This window comes from Saccostrea cucullata, unplaced genomic scaffold (genome assembly GCF_032062105.1).
Source record: "Saccostrea cucullata isolate Sc308-1 unplaced genomic scaffold, CSIRO_AGI_Scuc_v1 ctg2539, whole genome shotgun sequence".
Classification (NCBI taxonomy): Eukaryota; Metazoa; Mollusca; class Bivalvia; order Ostreida; family Ostreidae; genus Saccostrea; species Saccostrea cuccullata.
In genome coordinates, this window is record NW_026935690.1 from 49206 (window position 1) to 66481 (window position 17276).

At 33.2% G+C, this 17276-nt stretch overlaps 1 protein-coding gene across 4 annotated transcripts; it reads right to left on the reverse strand.

Annotated features, from left to right (window-relative positions):
- Positions 1-1778: 1778 nt before the first annotated feature.
- On the reverse strand, positions 1779-15367 carry LOC134243580 (four and a half LIM domains protein 2-like). Of its 4 annotated transcripts, none has more exons than XM_062725834.1 (6): positions 15211-15367; positions 13090-13290; positions 8679-8853; positions 5716-5885; positions 5292-5478; positions 1779-3795 (listed from the first exon to the last, which is right to left on the reverse strand). In XM_062725834.1, exons 2-6 carry the CDS (start codon positions 13258-13260, stop codon positions 3647-3649), a joined length of 852 nt encoding a protein of 283 aa, XP_062581818.1. In that variant the 5' UTR covers positions 13261-13290; positions 15211-15367; the 3' UTR covers positions 1779-3646. The 4 variants fall into 4 exon arrangements, with proteins under 4 accessions (XP_062581818.1, XP_062581819.1, XP_062581821.1 ...); XM_062725835.1 differs by having other exon boundaries at positions 15215-15345; XM_062725837.1 differs by lacking the exon at positions 15211-15367 and adding an exon at positions 14520-14643.
- Between the last annotated feature and the right edge of the window lie 1909 nt (positions 15368-17276).

The following is a 17276-nucleotide window of genomic DNA, read 5'->3' on the forward strand; positions in this document are numbered from 1 at the left end:
CTTTGAATACATTCTTTGTTGAAATTTTCAGTAATTCTCTTTTTTATAAATTGGATTAATTGATAGATAAGTACATTTATTTTTTATATCGGCATCGAACACAGGCACCCGACGTTACTTGTTTTTCTTTCAATAAAGAAATGATGCCCACCTGGTTATAATAATACATGTATTCTTAGGTAGGGTAATCCTTTTAATTTTTTTTTTTTGTTCAAAAAGAAAAATAAGTAAAGTACGATGCCCTGTTTTTCTGAAGAGGTAGAAGGATGTGGAGATAAAGAACAATATTCAGCCTTAAAGTCCATAAAACAATACAAAATAGGAGCATGGGGCAGAGCAAACACGGACCTCCGAAACATCAGAGGTGGGATAAGGTGCCATGGAGGAGTGAGCATCCCCTGCCGACCGGTACACACCCGCCGTGTGCTCCTTGTCATGATCAGGAAATAACGGAAAAAATCCGTCGTCAATTCAGTGTATAAATAATGGACTAACAATTGGTATGAAAAACTTCAGTCAGCATTTGACTCAATGATAAATTGTATTTGCTTACAAGGTCATTGTATCGACCATAGAACTTACGAAATGATGACTTTAAACGAGACTGCTGATATTCTTGTTTCATCAACTTGCTTGTCAATATTTTACCTCGTTTTAGAAATTGTTCATACGTAGAGCATGCTCTTGCGTAACGAATCAACTGAGATATATAACCTCCGTATGCAGGTAATGAAGGTATATTGCTGCATAAGTAAGGAAAGTTGACGATAGAAAAGTAAAAATCATCACTTGGTTGTTAGATTACCATTAAGGTCTTTTTCAAGTAAAATATCCAAACTTGGATATTTTACTTGAAAAAGACCTTGTATGAAACAGATGTGTCAGACTCTGTGGTATCTTTTATCTCAAGCTCACCAGGATATATCGTGTCGACGTAGGAATGGAAATTACTATTGTTAATTGACAATACGTCGTCGATATATCTAAATGTCGAGTTGAAGGCCACAGCAAGTGTTTTCTTCTTTTCACGCTTAAGATTTTTCACAAATTCTGCTTCATATGAATATAAAAATAGGTCTGCTAATAACGGAGCGCAATTTGTACTCATAGGAATTCCAATAGATTGTTGGAATATCTGGTCTCCAAAAACCACATAGATATTGTCAATCAGAAATTCAAGCATCTCTTTGATGTCAACTTCAGAGTACTTGTGTGTGCAATCAGAATGTGTTTTAACAAAATAATTTTAGAATTGACCAATGACCAGGTAAGTAAATTTACGAGTTCCATTTTTTATTGAAAAAGCAGTTGTCAATCACTCAATGATATCAAAAGGCCTGGACTTTAATTTATCGTGGGGAATGGTTGTGTATCAAGTTGAAAAGTCGTACGTTTTTAAGCTTTTGATTTTGGTAAAATCTTGTGATTTCAAATTGTCTGAAAAGTTCTTTGGAATTTTTGAGTATCCAAATCTGATTCACATCACTTCTTGCATATATTGTTGCACAGTACTCTTGAAGTTTTTCCTTCACTACTGTCAATATCTTAGTGAGAAGTAATCAAAGAGGCTTGGTTGAACATTTACTGGAACCCGCAATGTATCCTTGTTTGTAAGGATTAAGAGAAATAATCCAATGTATAACAAAATCTTAAAGGTTAATATTTCATTTTAGAGTTATTCCTCTAGAAGCTTTTACACTCTTCACCCTCTTTTTATACTCTTTTCTTTTTTGGCAATTTGACGCAAAAAGATTTATTTAAAATGAAATAAAAATATATTATTGTTTTCATCAAGCTTTATTATACTTAAGACATCCACCTTACATGATGAAATACATAAAATTTGATCAGAAAATGTCTGACTTTATTCTGAAACTTACATGAATATTCTTCAAAACAATGTATTTAACGTTCATAAATAGCGAATATTCCATGGCAACGGAACATTGGAAGCACACAAATCAATGATAAATGCGAGCCTTGTGTGGAAAAGACAGGCTTATAGCAGTATGTTTGGGACAAATGACAGGAAATGAACTAAACAGTGTGAAAAAGGGACAGATATTTTACACAGTTTCAACATTATTTCAACATCTCTTTTCAGAAGCAGCTCAAGAAGTGAAACGTTGCAGGATCAGTGATGCTTCTAATAAAAAAAAAAAAAAAACATCTTCATTCCCACTAATGGTGGTATATACAGTACAACAACACACCTATTCTCTTAACAAGTACATGTTTGTTCATTTTGCAACCATACATTACAAATCATATCTCAAAACATTGCCTACAGAAAATCTTTGATTTAACTTTAACAGTCAAAGTAGCTTTTAAAATTACAATGGCAAATGCAGTAAATGTTGTAATCAATGGTTTCGAAACATGAAAGTACTACAAGAAAACCAAAATATAGAAACAATCCATTTTCTGAACAGTTGAAATACAGTTGAACTTCGGTATCTTGAACACTGAAATTTCGAATACCATGGATATGTCGAAGTGATTTGGAAGTCCCCACCACATATTCTTTAAGTATTTAACCTTTGATATCTCGAATCCTCGGATATCTCGGAAGTTTTTTCTCAGTCCCATCAGGTTCGAGATAACGAAGTTGAGCCTGTATAATAGTGAACCTATATAACCAAACCACTCATTTAACAATAACAATTAATACTGAAATACATCATAACACTTTTGAAAATTTCAAACATCAAATTCAATATTGAAGCATTAGCTTAATATGCAGGGAAAATATTACCGGTAATAATGTGACTATTCATGACTCTATTTTCAAATAAGCATTAATCATAATTGTGATTCCATTGCAGTTATAAAAATTGCAGGAACAGTAACTTTTTTAAAATTAAAATATGATCATTATAAGGGACAAAATATCACAAATTAAAACTGGAATAAAAACATATTTTGTGGAGAAAATAAATGCAAATAATCATAAACAAAGGTTTTCATTTTGAAGTCACTTACATGTATGTACCGGTATATAAAACAAAGCTTAAGCAATTGGTAAACATTTTTCTCTTTTTCAACGTGAACTAACAATAAAGCAATACATTGTATATAAAATACACTTTGCTTACATGTATATCAATTACTTATTGATATCAAAATAAAATTGCATTTATGACTTTTTTTTTTACTTTTCATAAAAGTAATAACATTGCAAACAAAAGCAATATCAACAAAAATGGCAGTCAGTTGAATTTTAGTAAAACAATACATTGTTTTCAAATGCCTTGCATTGTATTTAAATGTAAGAAAAAAATTCTAGTGACAGTGAAATGTGTTTGACAACTTTATATGGCAGGGGGAGGGAACTGCAAACGTCAACAGCACAAACTTGTTTGGCAAGAGTTATCTATCTTTGCATGCTTTTCACGATCACAATCTTTCTTTATCTCCAGTGGAGATCTTCATGAAAAATCCCGAAGTATAAATTAAAACAAAGACACAAATATAAATATATATATACTTTCTTAAAAATTCCAATAAAACAAAAATAAAGCATCTGAAATATTTAACATTCAACCTTTGAAAAATAACTACATATAAATAAAAGAGTGAAAGATCTAAAATAAAGTATCTGCCATTAAAGCAATTAAAATTTAATTATTGATAGTGTCTATTCTTTCTAATTGCGGCCACATTCGGGACACAAGATGTCTCCTTCATTCATAAGGAAACCTTTCCCGACCATGGACGTGTCACATTTGTAACACACAAAACAGTCGCTGTGCCAGTGTCTGTCTTCAAATGAGATGAACTTGGTTCCTCCAAAACCTGGAATGTTTAAAAAAGAAGATTAATTTCATTCCACTTGAATTTAATAAGTACTCTAATACTGATCACTAGCTAAAATTGTTTCTGAAATGTTGCAAGAATTACCAGCTTGATTTTTTAAGGAAAAACAATTCTTCAAAAATTGACCGAGTTTTCTTTCAAATGGGTATTTTTGAATTTTATTCCACTCTACAATATATATAGCTGGGTATACATTTTTAAATTAATTCATAGCACATACACTTGTAAAGTCAGTCTTATGCCCTGTTCACACGACGAGTTTAATTCGCAGTAAATTAATGCGAAGTAAACTAATGCGAATCAAATTAATGCGAATTAAATTGCGTTCACACGACAGCTAATGCGAAGTAAACTAATGCGAATTAAATTTTTTCTTCTACAGTCAGGCGTCAGTAAGTCTATTATGACGTCATTTGTAAATCACGTCATGTATGCAGAGCCATCCTTTGATACATCATGTAGTGGCTACAGATATTCATTGATTTTAGTGATTAACATACTTTCCCTCAATTTTTGAACCAAATATAGCACAAATACCTATATATAACCACCAACACGTGTCCTGTGACTTAATTCTGGCCTTACGCATGCGTCAAAATTTAATTCGAATTAGCTTCGCTTAGCGTTCACACGGAGCTAATGCGAAGTAATTTAATGCGCAGTAAATTAATTCGAATTAAACTAATTCGCATTAAATTCTCCGTGTGAACGCTAAGCGAAGCTAATTCGCAGTAACTTTACGTTTAATTCGAATTAAACTCTCCGTGTGAACAGGGCATTAGTAAGTAATCCTGTACATATTATAAGGGTAGGTTCAAATGGATCATTTATATTCAATCAATTAGATACAAATATATAGATCATGTGCATTTCTGGTCATGACATTGATATTTTTCTCATTCTTTAGTTGGCAAATCAAGGCAATCATGCGAAAATGCATAATTGATAAGATTAGAATCCAGTGAAATAAAATTAACAGGATAAATACTGAAGATATAAGGTCCTTGCACCGAGCCACAATTAATATGGCATATTGGCATATGTGGTCTTTATAAGATTTTTTTGGCAAAATGCATTCCATTTTATTTTGTGCACAGAGTAGAAATGAGAAGGTTTGATACAGATATATTTTTAAGATCAGCTGTTTGAGAGATATGGTCCATTGTAATTAATGTCTGAAATTAAAAGCTTACCGTCAAAATCTAAAAATAAAAACATATACACATGTAGTTTTTATAACAAACAAATTTCTACCAAAATACACTTCACTGCTGAAGTTAAAACTTCAACTTTTTCAATCCGCAGCTTTATAAAGATCCAATTCTGGGCCAATATACATTCCAGCGAATATTATAAAAGATGTGGCTCTTCCAACCAAATTGAGAACCAGTACCAAAATTTTAAAACCATGCAATTTCTGTGAAAAAAGTTATGCTGATATTTTAAATGCCATATTTTCAATTTTTACAAATTACCAGTAATAGCCTTGGAACAACGGCAGCATTTCTTGGCGAACAGCTCTCCATAACAATCAGCACAGTACGGCTTGTCGTCCTTGGATGTGAACTTCTCTTTGGCCAGTTCCTTGTTACACTGGGTACAGGTGAAACATTCCCGGTGCCAGGGAGAGTTCTTGTAAGACACGCCTCCCTTGTTAATCACCTGTCAAAATTAAATTTCTACATTAAAGAAAGACAGATATATACACCCTTAAATTATGAATCTATAAAACTTTTAAATCAAGAACTAGCTTCCAAGGACTTCCTTATTTTGGAAAACCATTGGACAAGTAATTCATCAAATAATTGACAAATCTCAGTTACTATAATACTTTACTACCCTAAAATAACTTCTACAATTAAATTAAGTTTCATCGTATCCTAAAACTGGAAAACTTACCCCATTACATTTAGAGCACTTCTGAGCAAACTGTTCCTCGTAGCAGGGTACACAGACGGCCTCATTGTCCCGCGGGATGAAGCTCATGTTCCTGATAGGTTGTTTACAGACCATACACACAAAGCATTCCTCATGCCATTGCTTTCCCTTGTATTCGAATTTCTTCATCCCTGTCAAAATAGCAAATATATATAGTTAGACTACTGATGTAGCTAGAGCAGTTATCTCCCTTTTTTAAACACAATTGGAGGATTCAAAGCAAAATAAAAGCAATATAAGGGCAAATGGACAACATATTTACATTGTTTAAAACTTAAAATTAACGAAGAGAGAAGGGGAATGTATTCTATAGCAAAACAAAAAGAAAGTAAAATAGGAGAGGGAACTTCCCCTGCAAGATCATTGCTTTATCTACCTGCATGAATATCAATAAATTTAAATTAAAAAAATAGTTTTAGTTTTCAGAATCATAATTTTTTTATGATACATAAAAGTCTGAATGTTCTGTCTTTTTATGTACTAAAGCAATGATCTTTTAAAAATAGACATCAAATAGAAAGAAATTATATATAACTTATCTTTGGTTAAATATTATTAGAAAACAAAATCACTACCATTCTGCCAAGAGCAATTAAAAATAAATACCAGCAGACAGAATTAACACACACTGAAAAGAACAAGAACTATATAGATGTGGAGACATTACCTTTCAGAATTTCCTTCCCAATTTTAATTTCAAAATTCATATATTACCATTAATACACATTGAATTTCATACATTTAGTGAAGTTTAGTCACACAGAAAATTTCGCAGAAATATGACTGAAATATTGCTGACTCTATATTAAACAATAGTAATCAATCAATCAAACAGTAAATTGATAATCTGAGTATACATTGACATTCAGTTACGTTATTGAGGAAGGGGAGAGAGGTAATTTATATGTCTTCATCCTGTATTGTTTTGTTCTAACAGACAGATTTCAACATCATTAAGAAATTAGAGAATAAAACATGAAGTTTAGGTTACCAGTGATGCGATAAATCACTGAATGCAATAAAACATGTAAAAGGCAATGTTCAAAGAGCCAATCACATGAGAGTCACATGGCTGACATGAAAGGAGCCAATCACATGATAGTCACATGGCTATTACATGAAGGGAGACAACTCAACACTGAATGGCGGCCATATCCAATATATCTCACCTACGGAGGCGAGTTGTAAAAGCATATACCAGGGGTCTGAGGGGTTACACTCAGAATGCAGCTCTAGAAAAAAAGGGAAATCATTAGCAATTAATATGGGGATTTTATAAACATGTTTGTTAAAGGGATGCCACACTGAAAAATATTTTTTCTTCGTATGTTTCCTATCTCTATACTATGTTTATCAAATACCTAGTACATGTATGCACACAGTAAATCTTATCATGAGTAACAATTCTGCTACTACTTCTTAAAAAATCCTTGTGTAATTGTTAGATTTTATAATCAACACATGCCTGTGTTTCTACTGCAACCAAAGGGAAGCAACTGCTGCCATAAGAAAAAAAAACTAAATAAATGTGTAGAATGAGCAAAATCTCTGATAAAAACCTACAGAAGTAAAGACAACATAGTTATTATATAATTCTATAATATTATTATGTTACAATATGTATTACATTGTCAAGTAATTCTAGCAACTAAAATGGTTCTATATACCAGGGGGTATAGGTACATTTAGAAGACAAGAGCATATACTAACCCAAGATTAAGTACATGAATCATTAAAAATCTATAATTAGTTTTCAGAGAAATACAATAAATGTCCTAGCAGCTAAAAAGACTTTTACATTAAAATTGCAAAGAAAATGTGATGGATAACTGAGTGATTGAAGAAAAAGAGAGATTGGATACATTATTTTTTTTTAAGGTTGAAGTATACATGTAAGTGCACAAGACAGTTTTTAAACTTGGAAAATTTAAATTTATTATAAAACTATATAGTAAAATTTTTAAATTATCCCAGTTAAATCTTGATAACTATCATTTTGTCAAAGTATATCCATTAGGTATTAAATACATGTATGGTGTGCTACTTTTCGCATTTAAAAATAATTATTTCCCACTACTCTGAAACAGAGATACCCCTCCCCCTCCCTTCAGATGTAAGTATCTCCTAGTCTGAGTGTGGCTCGTTTTCTGAGTGAGTACAATTAAGAACCAGCCTGATGATCCAGCCTGAGAGCTAGCGTTAGAGAGTGCGCCTAGCATGCCAAGATTATATACACAAGCCAGATCTCTATATACCTTCTATGCCTCTCTCTTCATCTCCTGAAGCCACGGAAACAGAAAGTTTAACAAATTGCAGAAGAAGACTGCTAAATATTGCATGTACTTTTTATCATCTTTAACACCACATTGGATATTAGCCCTTTGCCTTAGGGTAAAGTCTTTGGCAAGTTAACATGCATGCAACATCAGCAGTTTATAGTTTTATTGGATCATTATATAAAATGTACGTAATCTGATCATTAAAAAAATAACAGCAACATAAGAAAAAACGGCACCAATCATCAACTGAAAGAAAATAATCAAATTAAATCAACCTGCCAAGCTAACAACATGAAGTTATCTCCCTTTGACCTTCAACAAAACAATCATGCTTTTCTGTTTATCGTACCGGATTGTCCCGAGACAAAGCCTAGAAGTAATATTAGAACCAAACAGTTCTTCATAACACATAACTATCAGCATTATAAGGAAGCACTTTCCTCTTCCAAACCTGTCACTAATGAAATAATAATTCAAAACTTATTTTAGTGTACTGTGTATATAAACAAGACTTTTGAATCATTTTAACGGAATCTGCTCTTATGGCAATTACAGAAAATAATTCTTCATTTTCAAAATTGAAGGGTCTGCTTGTTTAAAGTAGTTTCATCATGATTTTAATTCATGGTAAGAAAGTGCTTATACCTCCTTTAAAAGGTTCTCCGCAGCCATCGCAGCGAGCGGCGAAGTTCTTGTCGTGACAGTCGGAGCAGTAAATGTTGTCATTTTTGGGAGCAAATGGCTGATCCACCAGTGACTTCTGGCACTCACAGCACTTAAAGCAGAATTCATGCCAGTGGCGGTCCTTATATGAGAGATCCTGAAAACACAAAAGCCAAAATAATCGTTTGAAACCAGATAATTTTAATCAAATCTTCCGCTTTCTGGCAAGGAATTAAACAACTGCCGGAGAATATTTATTAACTATAGTGTCGAAAATAGTACAAAGAGATAAGTGTCTGTTTTCAGCTTTTACTGTGCATCAAACTGCTTTGGTTTAATAATAAAATATATGCAACCAAAACTGATAACAGCATTTTTACTCGATAAACACTTGAAGAAGATGCTATCGAACCTATCTATACATTATGTTCCATTACAATACACCAATCTATTTCCGGCTTCCAAGTTTTCTTTCTGGGCCAGACAGTCATTAATTATTGATAATCTGCCCACTCTGTATAATCGACCTTATCAATTACAAAATTGCGTGTTTGCTCAATTTCACAATGTGCAGCTTAAATTCACAATGCAGCTTTACTTTTTTTTTTAGCTGATAAAAATTTTAATAAATGGAGTGAAATTTTATGGCTTTGTAAAAATTCTCTGCAAGGTGACTCACTCAGACTTGACGAAAAATTTACAGACTCAGCCAGGATAATTGTGTATACTCATTGGAAGTGCAGGTGCACTATGTGGTCATTATACACACAGTGCACAGAGGTCATAAAAGTCTGTTGATAACAGCTCACTGACCACAGAGTATAGGGACCTAACACAAACAGATTACAACTGTTAGCTGGTATAACCTCACCTCCCCTCCACATTCCAGACTTCTTACTCATTGTGTGAAGACTTGACTCAGCTTTGGCAAAACATGAAATTCACGGAATGTATAATCAACAAAATTATGTAGGTTCATTAACTCTTCTTTAATCTCCCTGACATGTGCGCTCATTTTCGGATATCCAGTTAATAAGATTTTTAATGCATCAATGTACACTGTCTTTTCTAATACCATTTTCTGAACCAGAGCCATCTTTACCCCCCCGTATCATAGAATTTTTGCGAAAATTATGAGGGTGAAAATTCACACAATGCTTGCAGTACATTTATGGCAATTTAACAGAATGAAGATCAAGTCTAAGTGCAGTGTGTGATATATTGTACGTAAAACATATGGAGGTTACAAACAGAAGCTTGCGTACATTCCACACAAATCGCTCTCAAGCTGTGTTAAAAGACTGCTGATGACTCCCTGCACGCACTGTTTGGTTTATTAATACTGGCTAATTTGGTAGTGTCGATAGAATGAATGGTGTGCTTTTTCTATGTTTTTGCCTATATGCAGCTAATGTGCAGCAGAATTTATCATAATAATTGAAATCTGCAGACTTAATACTTAGTATAAGAATAAAGCTAAGCTCTGCATTCAATATTCATGTGACAGTCTTAATTAAAAGAAAACATTACCAAAACCTAACATACAAAACTGCACAGCAAAAGGTTTGTAAGAATCTTCAGTCTTCTACATGACATTTTAGTAAAAACAATGACATTAATATTCATAGTATTTAGCGTGCATTGAAAATTTTGAGGCACTTAATGTAAACAATCGATCTGTCTTCTAAAGATGCAATGTTAATGATGCAAAATCATGTGTAGGTGGGCCATTAATAAGTCACACATATTTTTCTTTGGGCACAGCAGAAAAAAATGGTAATAAGAATTTCATACTGATCTTTTTGTTCAGTGTTCATTACTGATGTTTCTCATTATTCGGTTTTCCATCCCTATCTTTTAAAGTACATGCTGGGTGGTAGTAAAATTTATGAGGTCATGTCCTGGTGATGCAAAATATTTCCCCATAGTATTTCCCTGTAAAACTATGGTGAACCACAGGAAAAAATCAACCTTTCCCAGATTTAATCCTAAACCACAGATAAAAGAGAAAAATGATGAACTCCAGAGTCAAACTCTCATCATAAACCAGACTTGTGTCAATAACTTTATGAGGTATTCATTTCTTGAGCAAATAAAAAGATTTTTGATTGTCAGATTCCCACCAGCAAAAATCAAGCACTCATTTTACCCAGTTCAATCTTAGTGCAGGATAATGGCATGATCCATTTCATAGCAAATAATGAACTGACTTTTTTTCTCTTATCAAGAAATTGCTGAAACAAAGAATGTATAAACAATCAAAGTAAGGAGCCAAACAAATCAGAGAGAAGAAAAACCAACAGATAACCTCTTATAACTTTTGAAGTAATGACAAGAAGAGATACATATCTACACTGATCAAGAATTCCACTCAAACACCCTTGTCCCAGCATGCATTGTATGAAACAGAATGGCCTGAACACCCCCATGGTGCCATCTTCAGGGAACACTATGAGCGCCACCTTCAGCAGGTGGTTGTATAATACAGAGCTGTACAGCGGTAAACCTCAGCTCTCCTACAGATCTCCCGTAGATAATGCCTCAGCACAGCTCATCAAATGATAAAGTTTGACAAAATGTTTATGTAGAATGCAGACACTTTGTGTTGGGAGTTGCTGTGCTAACAGAAATTATGTAGCCAATTAAACTGTGTCTATAGCAATCTTTATATCTTGAGAGTGTTTAATTCCATGGCTTTTATACTGAGTCTGTAACAAAAACAAGTGATTCTGACACGAGGGGAAACCTTTTTTTTGTAGCTGTTGTGAAGTGACTAAAATCAATAAAAGATGAAATTTGATAAAAATGTCAGCTGTTAAAAATTAAATATTACAGTGTACAGAAAACAAAAACTTTCAAAAATCACATTGTCTGAGTAAGGGTGTGTGAGTATTTGTGTTTTTACATTTCATATTTCAAATAACACAAATTTGTGCACATTAGATATTATGCCAGCAAATCTTACTGAATCACAGCCCAGATCCTTTAACATAAACAGAAAAGAAGGAAATTCTATCATAAGAATGAATATCAGTGGCCATAATTATTTCTTTTCTCTTCCTTGTAAAATGTTAATGCTTATGACAGTAAATACAGTAACTTTGTTGTAATAGTTAACTATAACATATGAACACTGGGCTGCACCATGAAATTCATTTCCTAATATACCTCCCCTAGGAATTCCATTATTTCATGATGCAATGCTCAAAATCAATACCAGACGTAATATCTACTAGTCTAAGACTTCACACTGTTTTGAACAATATGGTTGTAGACAATTGTTACCTTATCATTAGACACACTTCCATCAACTTTTTTAAGCTCCCTAACAAACAGGAATCACTCAAAAAAACTCAGATATATATGTTGGCACTATGAGATTTGGGTTACTGATGTCATGTAGATTCATGTTACAGAAGGAAAATAGAACAACGTTCCTATTTAATTAATAAAGAATCTCATTTTCTCATATAGTGTCTGAGTGGGTGATCTACGGAGTTAGAAAAAAATGTCACAAAAATAACCCAAGGACACAACACAACTCAAAGTTCATTCCCTTGGAATTGGGGTGGGGTGGGGGTTGCAATAGAGGTTCTTCATATACTGCTTATTCATAGGTATACAGAGAGTATTGGCTGGGTACAATTTGGCTCCCCCTTATAATCTTCCACTAATTATGGAATCTGATGTATCACAATATATAAATAAGAAGATTATCACCAAGCTTATAATTTTTACAGACAGAAAAGAAGTTGTAGGCCAACCCACAACTTGGAATAATTTGCCAGCTAGCTGTTTCTTCTGACATTGTTTAACAGCTAACCATTCAATTCATTATAAGAATTTCTCTGTTTTATTTTATTATTACTGGCAGTTCCTTTTCCTACAAAACACAGGCATTGAACCCACAGGAGTCTGTTCCAGCATCTAACAGAACAAAACACAGAAAACATTACATCTGCACTTTGTCTAAAACTTGCTTCTAACTCAAAAATGTCTTTAGAATTTTTTCTTTCTCATTTCAATATGAGCATGAGATTAACAAAATCTCTTGCATACAATAAGATAAATGGTCTATAAGCTTCCAAGAAAATGTAGAACATATCTGCCATAGTATTGAATATGTCTATCTTTACACCAAATGCATGAGCAATTAATTTCCTATGTCTTCCAGACAATTAAAATTTCAGTATTTTACATAATATTCTCCAAGCTTCTGTCAGTTCCAGTAATGTTCATAAACTGCTTATGCTTCAAATTTTGTGAGAAAAAATGTTAAGTACAGTCTATTTTCAATCTCTTGCTAATTGCATATTTGCTGCAAACAATGAACAAGAAAAAAGAATTCAGACATTCCAGCAGATTTACCTCGCAGTAATCATTGGGTACAGACCTTGTAGTCGGGTCCTATTGGTTTTTTACACTCCTCACAGTTGTGGGCGTACAGTTCCTGGTAGCAGGGGATACAGTGGGGGTTCTCGTCCTTGACGATGTAGCGACAGGCCACCAGTTTCTTGTCACAGTTGTGGCAGGCTAAGTGATCCTTGTGGTAGTTCTCATCCATAGCTTTAGTGTACTCTCCAGAAAATATTAACTGCAAAATAAGTAGAATTTTTATAATGAGATTTGTGCAATAACTTGCAGTGATGTGCAAAATCGGAGTGTGTTTCCAAATCAATGTTCTCCAAGAAGAATTAAAAACGAGATGTGAAATATGTACGTAGTTGGATCAGTGAGAGCTCACATATAGCTCATGTGTACAAGTTCCACAAAAGATTTCCTTAAGTCATTCTAGTGGTTTATGTATATATAGTACTTACTGGGTACATATACTGATTTCTGAACAAATAACACATATTATACATCCAATATCCTTATCCAATGGTCTCCGATGTATATGTATTCAACATTGTTTTTGGTCAATGAATAGAAAACCAATGAAGTACTACATGGACTAACTTAAATATTGATCTAACACAGAATTACATGTACAATAAAAAACACAAAATCACAAACATAAAATCACAAACAAATACTAAAAATTCACTGCCTGTTCCGATTTTTTCCTTTTATAGCTGATAGCAAATGAAACAAAAAGTCACAATATCCGTGAAACAACTTCCTCCTAAAATCAACAAAAAACGTGCTATGTGCCATAAAGACATAAGCCTTTCCCTTAAAAAATATTGTCCATCTCAAGCGATTTGTGTGATGAGACATGTAAATCATGAAGTTTTTTTTTTTTTTGCTGTGGCTGCCACAGAAAATCCGTTAATTTGGCCCAATCCTACCTTTGCCGAGGCTGATGTATTGTGATTTCGTTATTAATGAGATTTTTTCTTTGCACTATAGCTCTCCTAAACTTTATAAGTTGATCTTGTTAAAATAGCTTCTGGATATAAACAGCCTATCATTTGTCAGTCAGAACTGCTCTATAAACCTGCATCAACTATTTTGCTGCACATTGCAGACAGTTACTGCAAGCTTACGTAACCATGGAACCTAAAATGATGATTTATATACAAAGGCCATTTATTGATAAAAGGCTGTCCATACTCTTGCACAACCAAAATAGCTTTCTTACATCTAAAGGGAATTCCAAAGGATGTTTATATTTCCTAAGATTTTGGTAAATAATTTTTAAAGAAAAGGAAACTAACTTGCTATTTTAATGTCCATTTTTTCTGGTTATGAGTTTCAAACATCCATCTTAGGTATTTTAATTGATGATAAAATATTAACAATGAAATGTACATTCCATTCATTTAATGTATCATTTAATCAACTCCCTCTGTTCCAGCTAAGAAATGTTAAACAACTTACATATTCAGCAGATCCTTCTAAATTACAACCTTTTAAGCACTAAGTAATGACCTGAGTCTGAGACAAGCTTGAGCAATCAGATATTGCCCCTGACTGCCCACAAAGTCAAGTCATTTAAGGTCCCTCCATGTGAAGACGACTCCCCGCTGAGTCTTACGTAGTAAGAATTCCCCCTCTCTCATAGAGCACCTTCACCACAAAACCCCATCTGTTTTAAGATTCTGATTGCCTAATTATAACTAAGAACAGTAAGGGTAGAGTAATGGCACATTAGATCTTTTCAGTGCCTGACTTTTGTGTCCCCCTGTAGGACGTGTCTTACAAAGGTACATGCATGCTTCGCTGTCAACTTTTTAAAATAAATTCTCTTCACAAGATCAGAGGAAGAACTGTTAATGTTAACAAATGAATTAATGGGTTTTAATTTTCTACAAGCTTCTAATTCTGTTAATCAGTTTTCATTCCTTAAAAGATAGTCAAATGAATTTAAAATATGTCCCCATACAGAAATGAATGAATTTTTCATTCACATGTTAAAAACAATTAATTTAAGAAAAAATATTTTTAAAATAATCATAAAATGAATTTCTCAAAATTAAATTTTATGAAAAAAAAAATCAAAATTGAGTAAAGATTCCACAGAATCTAAGAACATCAAATAAGTTAAATAAAATTTGTAAATGTTCCTTACCTACAGGAAAATCTTTTGCTTTTTAATTAGCAATCAGACCTCAGTGAAACGAAAGTGAAAAGTGAAAACACTGAGGAGACTAGAATCTCTTAATCAAAGCTTAGACAGACTGAGGGGTTTTACTTCTAAATTAGTCCGGGAAAAGTGAGCACTTCAAATAGTGCCGTGTGCAAAATGCAGGAGTGCAAAGTATTAGGAAGAATTCCTGCAAGCTCTATGATTTTTCACAGAAGCATCTTACTATGAGATGGCTACTTGCGTAGGTTCTACAGATTTATTAATCTGTGTTTATCAATATTTAGATAGCAGAGTAGTAACGGTTACATTACAAGATAATTGATAACTGCTTTGAGTATTTACATTTTGTCTGTGTTCAATGCAACATGTCAGTTTCCATATTGCTGTTGCTTGCCATTAATCCAATACAATTAATTCTGCAGACTGCATTGACGTTAGCAATCACGAATTAGTTCTAATAAAAGCAAACATTCAGGAATACCTTGTAACAATTACATTTTTACCATATGTATTTATAAGTTTACACTGTTTCACCTTCTAAATAATTATATATATATGTATTAGCAAGATGTGTTTGTGAATTTCATACTGATGCCCCCGTATGGCAGCTTCTGCATGAGCTCTGGCAAAGGTTGAATTTTCTCATATGCACATCAAACTCCAAAGGACAAGGTCAAAATGTTTGTACTCAAAGGAAGGCCTTGTTACAAGGAATACATCTGTGAAATATGAAAGCCTTAGTTCTAACTGTTCAAAAATTATGGCCAAGGTTAAAATTTTTAAAAAGTGGGTAATAACTCTAAGGTCAAGGTCAAATGGTCCAAATTATATATAGTTCTTATCAAAATGAATACTTAATATGTGAAGTATGAAAGCCCTAGCTCCAACTGTTCAAAAATTATGGCCAAGGTTAGTGTGGGTTTTTTTTTTGTAAAAGTATGTCAAACTCCCAAGGTCAAAAGGTCAAATTAGGTGGTACTCAAAGAAAGGTCTTGTCACAAGAAATACACCTGTGAAATATGAAAGCCAGGGCCCCACCCACTAAAAAGTTTTGGGCAAGCTAGGTTAAAGCACATGGATAGACAGAGCTAGACAGACATCTGACAGCAAAAACTACCGGGTATGTACCCCTGAAACTTCGTTAGGGGACATAAAAAAGTAAAATGCTTGTAAATTCAAACATTTTTGTTTGTTAAAATTACGCTCTTTGAAGTCATTTGAAGCAGAGAATAATTTTCAAGAGTTTTGGTATGACACCTATTAGGACATGAGAAAAGGGCATACTCTAAAACCTGGCCTGGCCCCTTTGGCCTGGCCTGGCCTCTAAGTTGGCCTGGCCTCTATTTTGGCCTCTAATTTGGCTTCAAATCAAATTTTGGCCTGGCCTCCAAAGTTGGCCTGGCCTCAAATTTGGCCTCTGTAAAAATTTTTGGCCTCAATTTTGGCCTCACTCAAAAATAATTTCTTTTTCAGAAATTGATTGATTTTATTGATTTTTTATTGATTTCATTTTTTTCACAGATTAAGCAGGTTATTAATATATTTCTGTTGATATGTAAATGTGAACATTAAAAATAATCATGTACTACCACTAATATGATTAATTTTATTGATTATCAATTGATCAGTGTACACTTATTTCACTTTATTATTTACAGGTATTTCATACAGACACGCTACCGATACTCTTGCTTATAATTATTAAGAAAAAAAAGTATCAGAGTTTATTTTGTGTTTTCCAAATTGTGAACATTGAAAAAAAAATCTCTAGTAATAATTCATGTGAAATGTCATTAATAGCTTTGAAAAATTCCCACTTGTTAAGTAGATGAATCATCATCTTTCACACACTGTGGAGTGTTGTGTAAAAATTATGCCTGCATCATCTGTGTGATATATGAATGCAGGCACCTAAGATTTTTTTTCAAATAAATATACCAAGACAGATACCAAAATATTTATATCATACTGATTTGATTACTCTGTTAAAAATTCATGTTCACTTTAATCTAAGAACAGTTGGTATTTAAAAAGAATTAAGATAAATA

What these genes read in the sequence shown, in the direction of transcription:
- LOC134243580 (XM_062725834.1), bottom strand. Translation starts at nt 13,260, where the DNA reads ATGGATGAGAACTACCACAAGGATCACTTAGCCTGCCACAACTGTGAC. An exon ending in CAATAGGACCCGACTACAAG is followed by an intron (nt 8,854 to 13,089) that starts GTCTGTACCCAA and finishes TTGTGTTTTCAG; the next exon opens with GATCTCTCATATAAGGACCG. An exon ending in TTGTTCCAAGGCTATTACTG is followed by an intron (nt 3,796 to 5,291) that starts GTAATTTGTAAA and finishes TAAACATTCCAG; the next exon opens with GTTTTGGAGGAACCAAGTTC.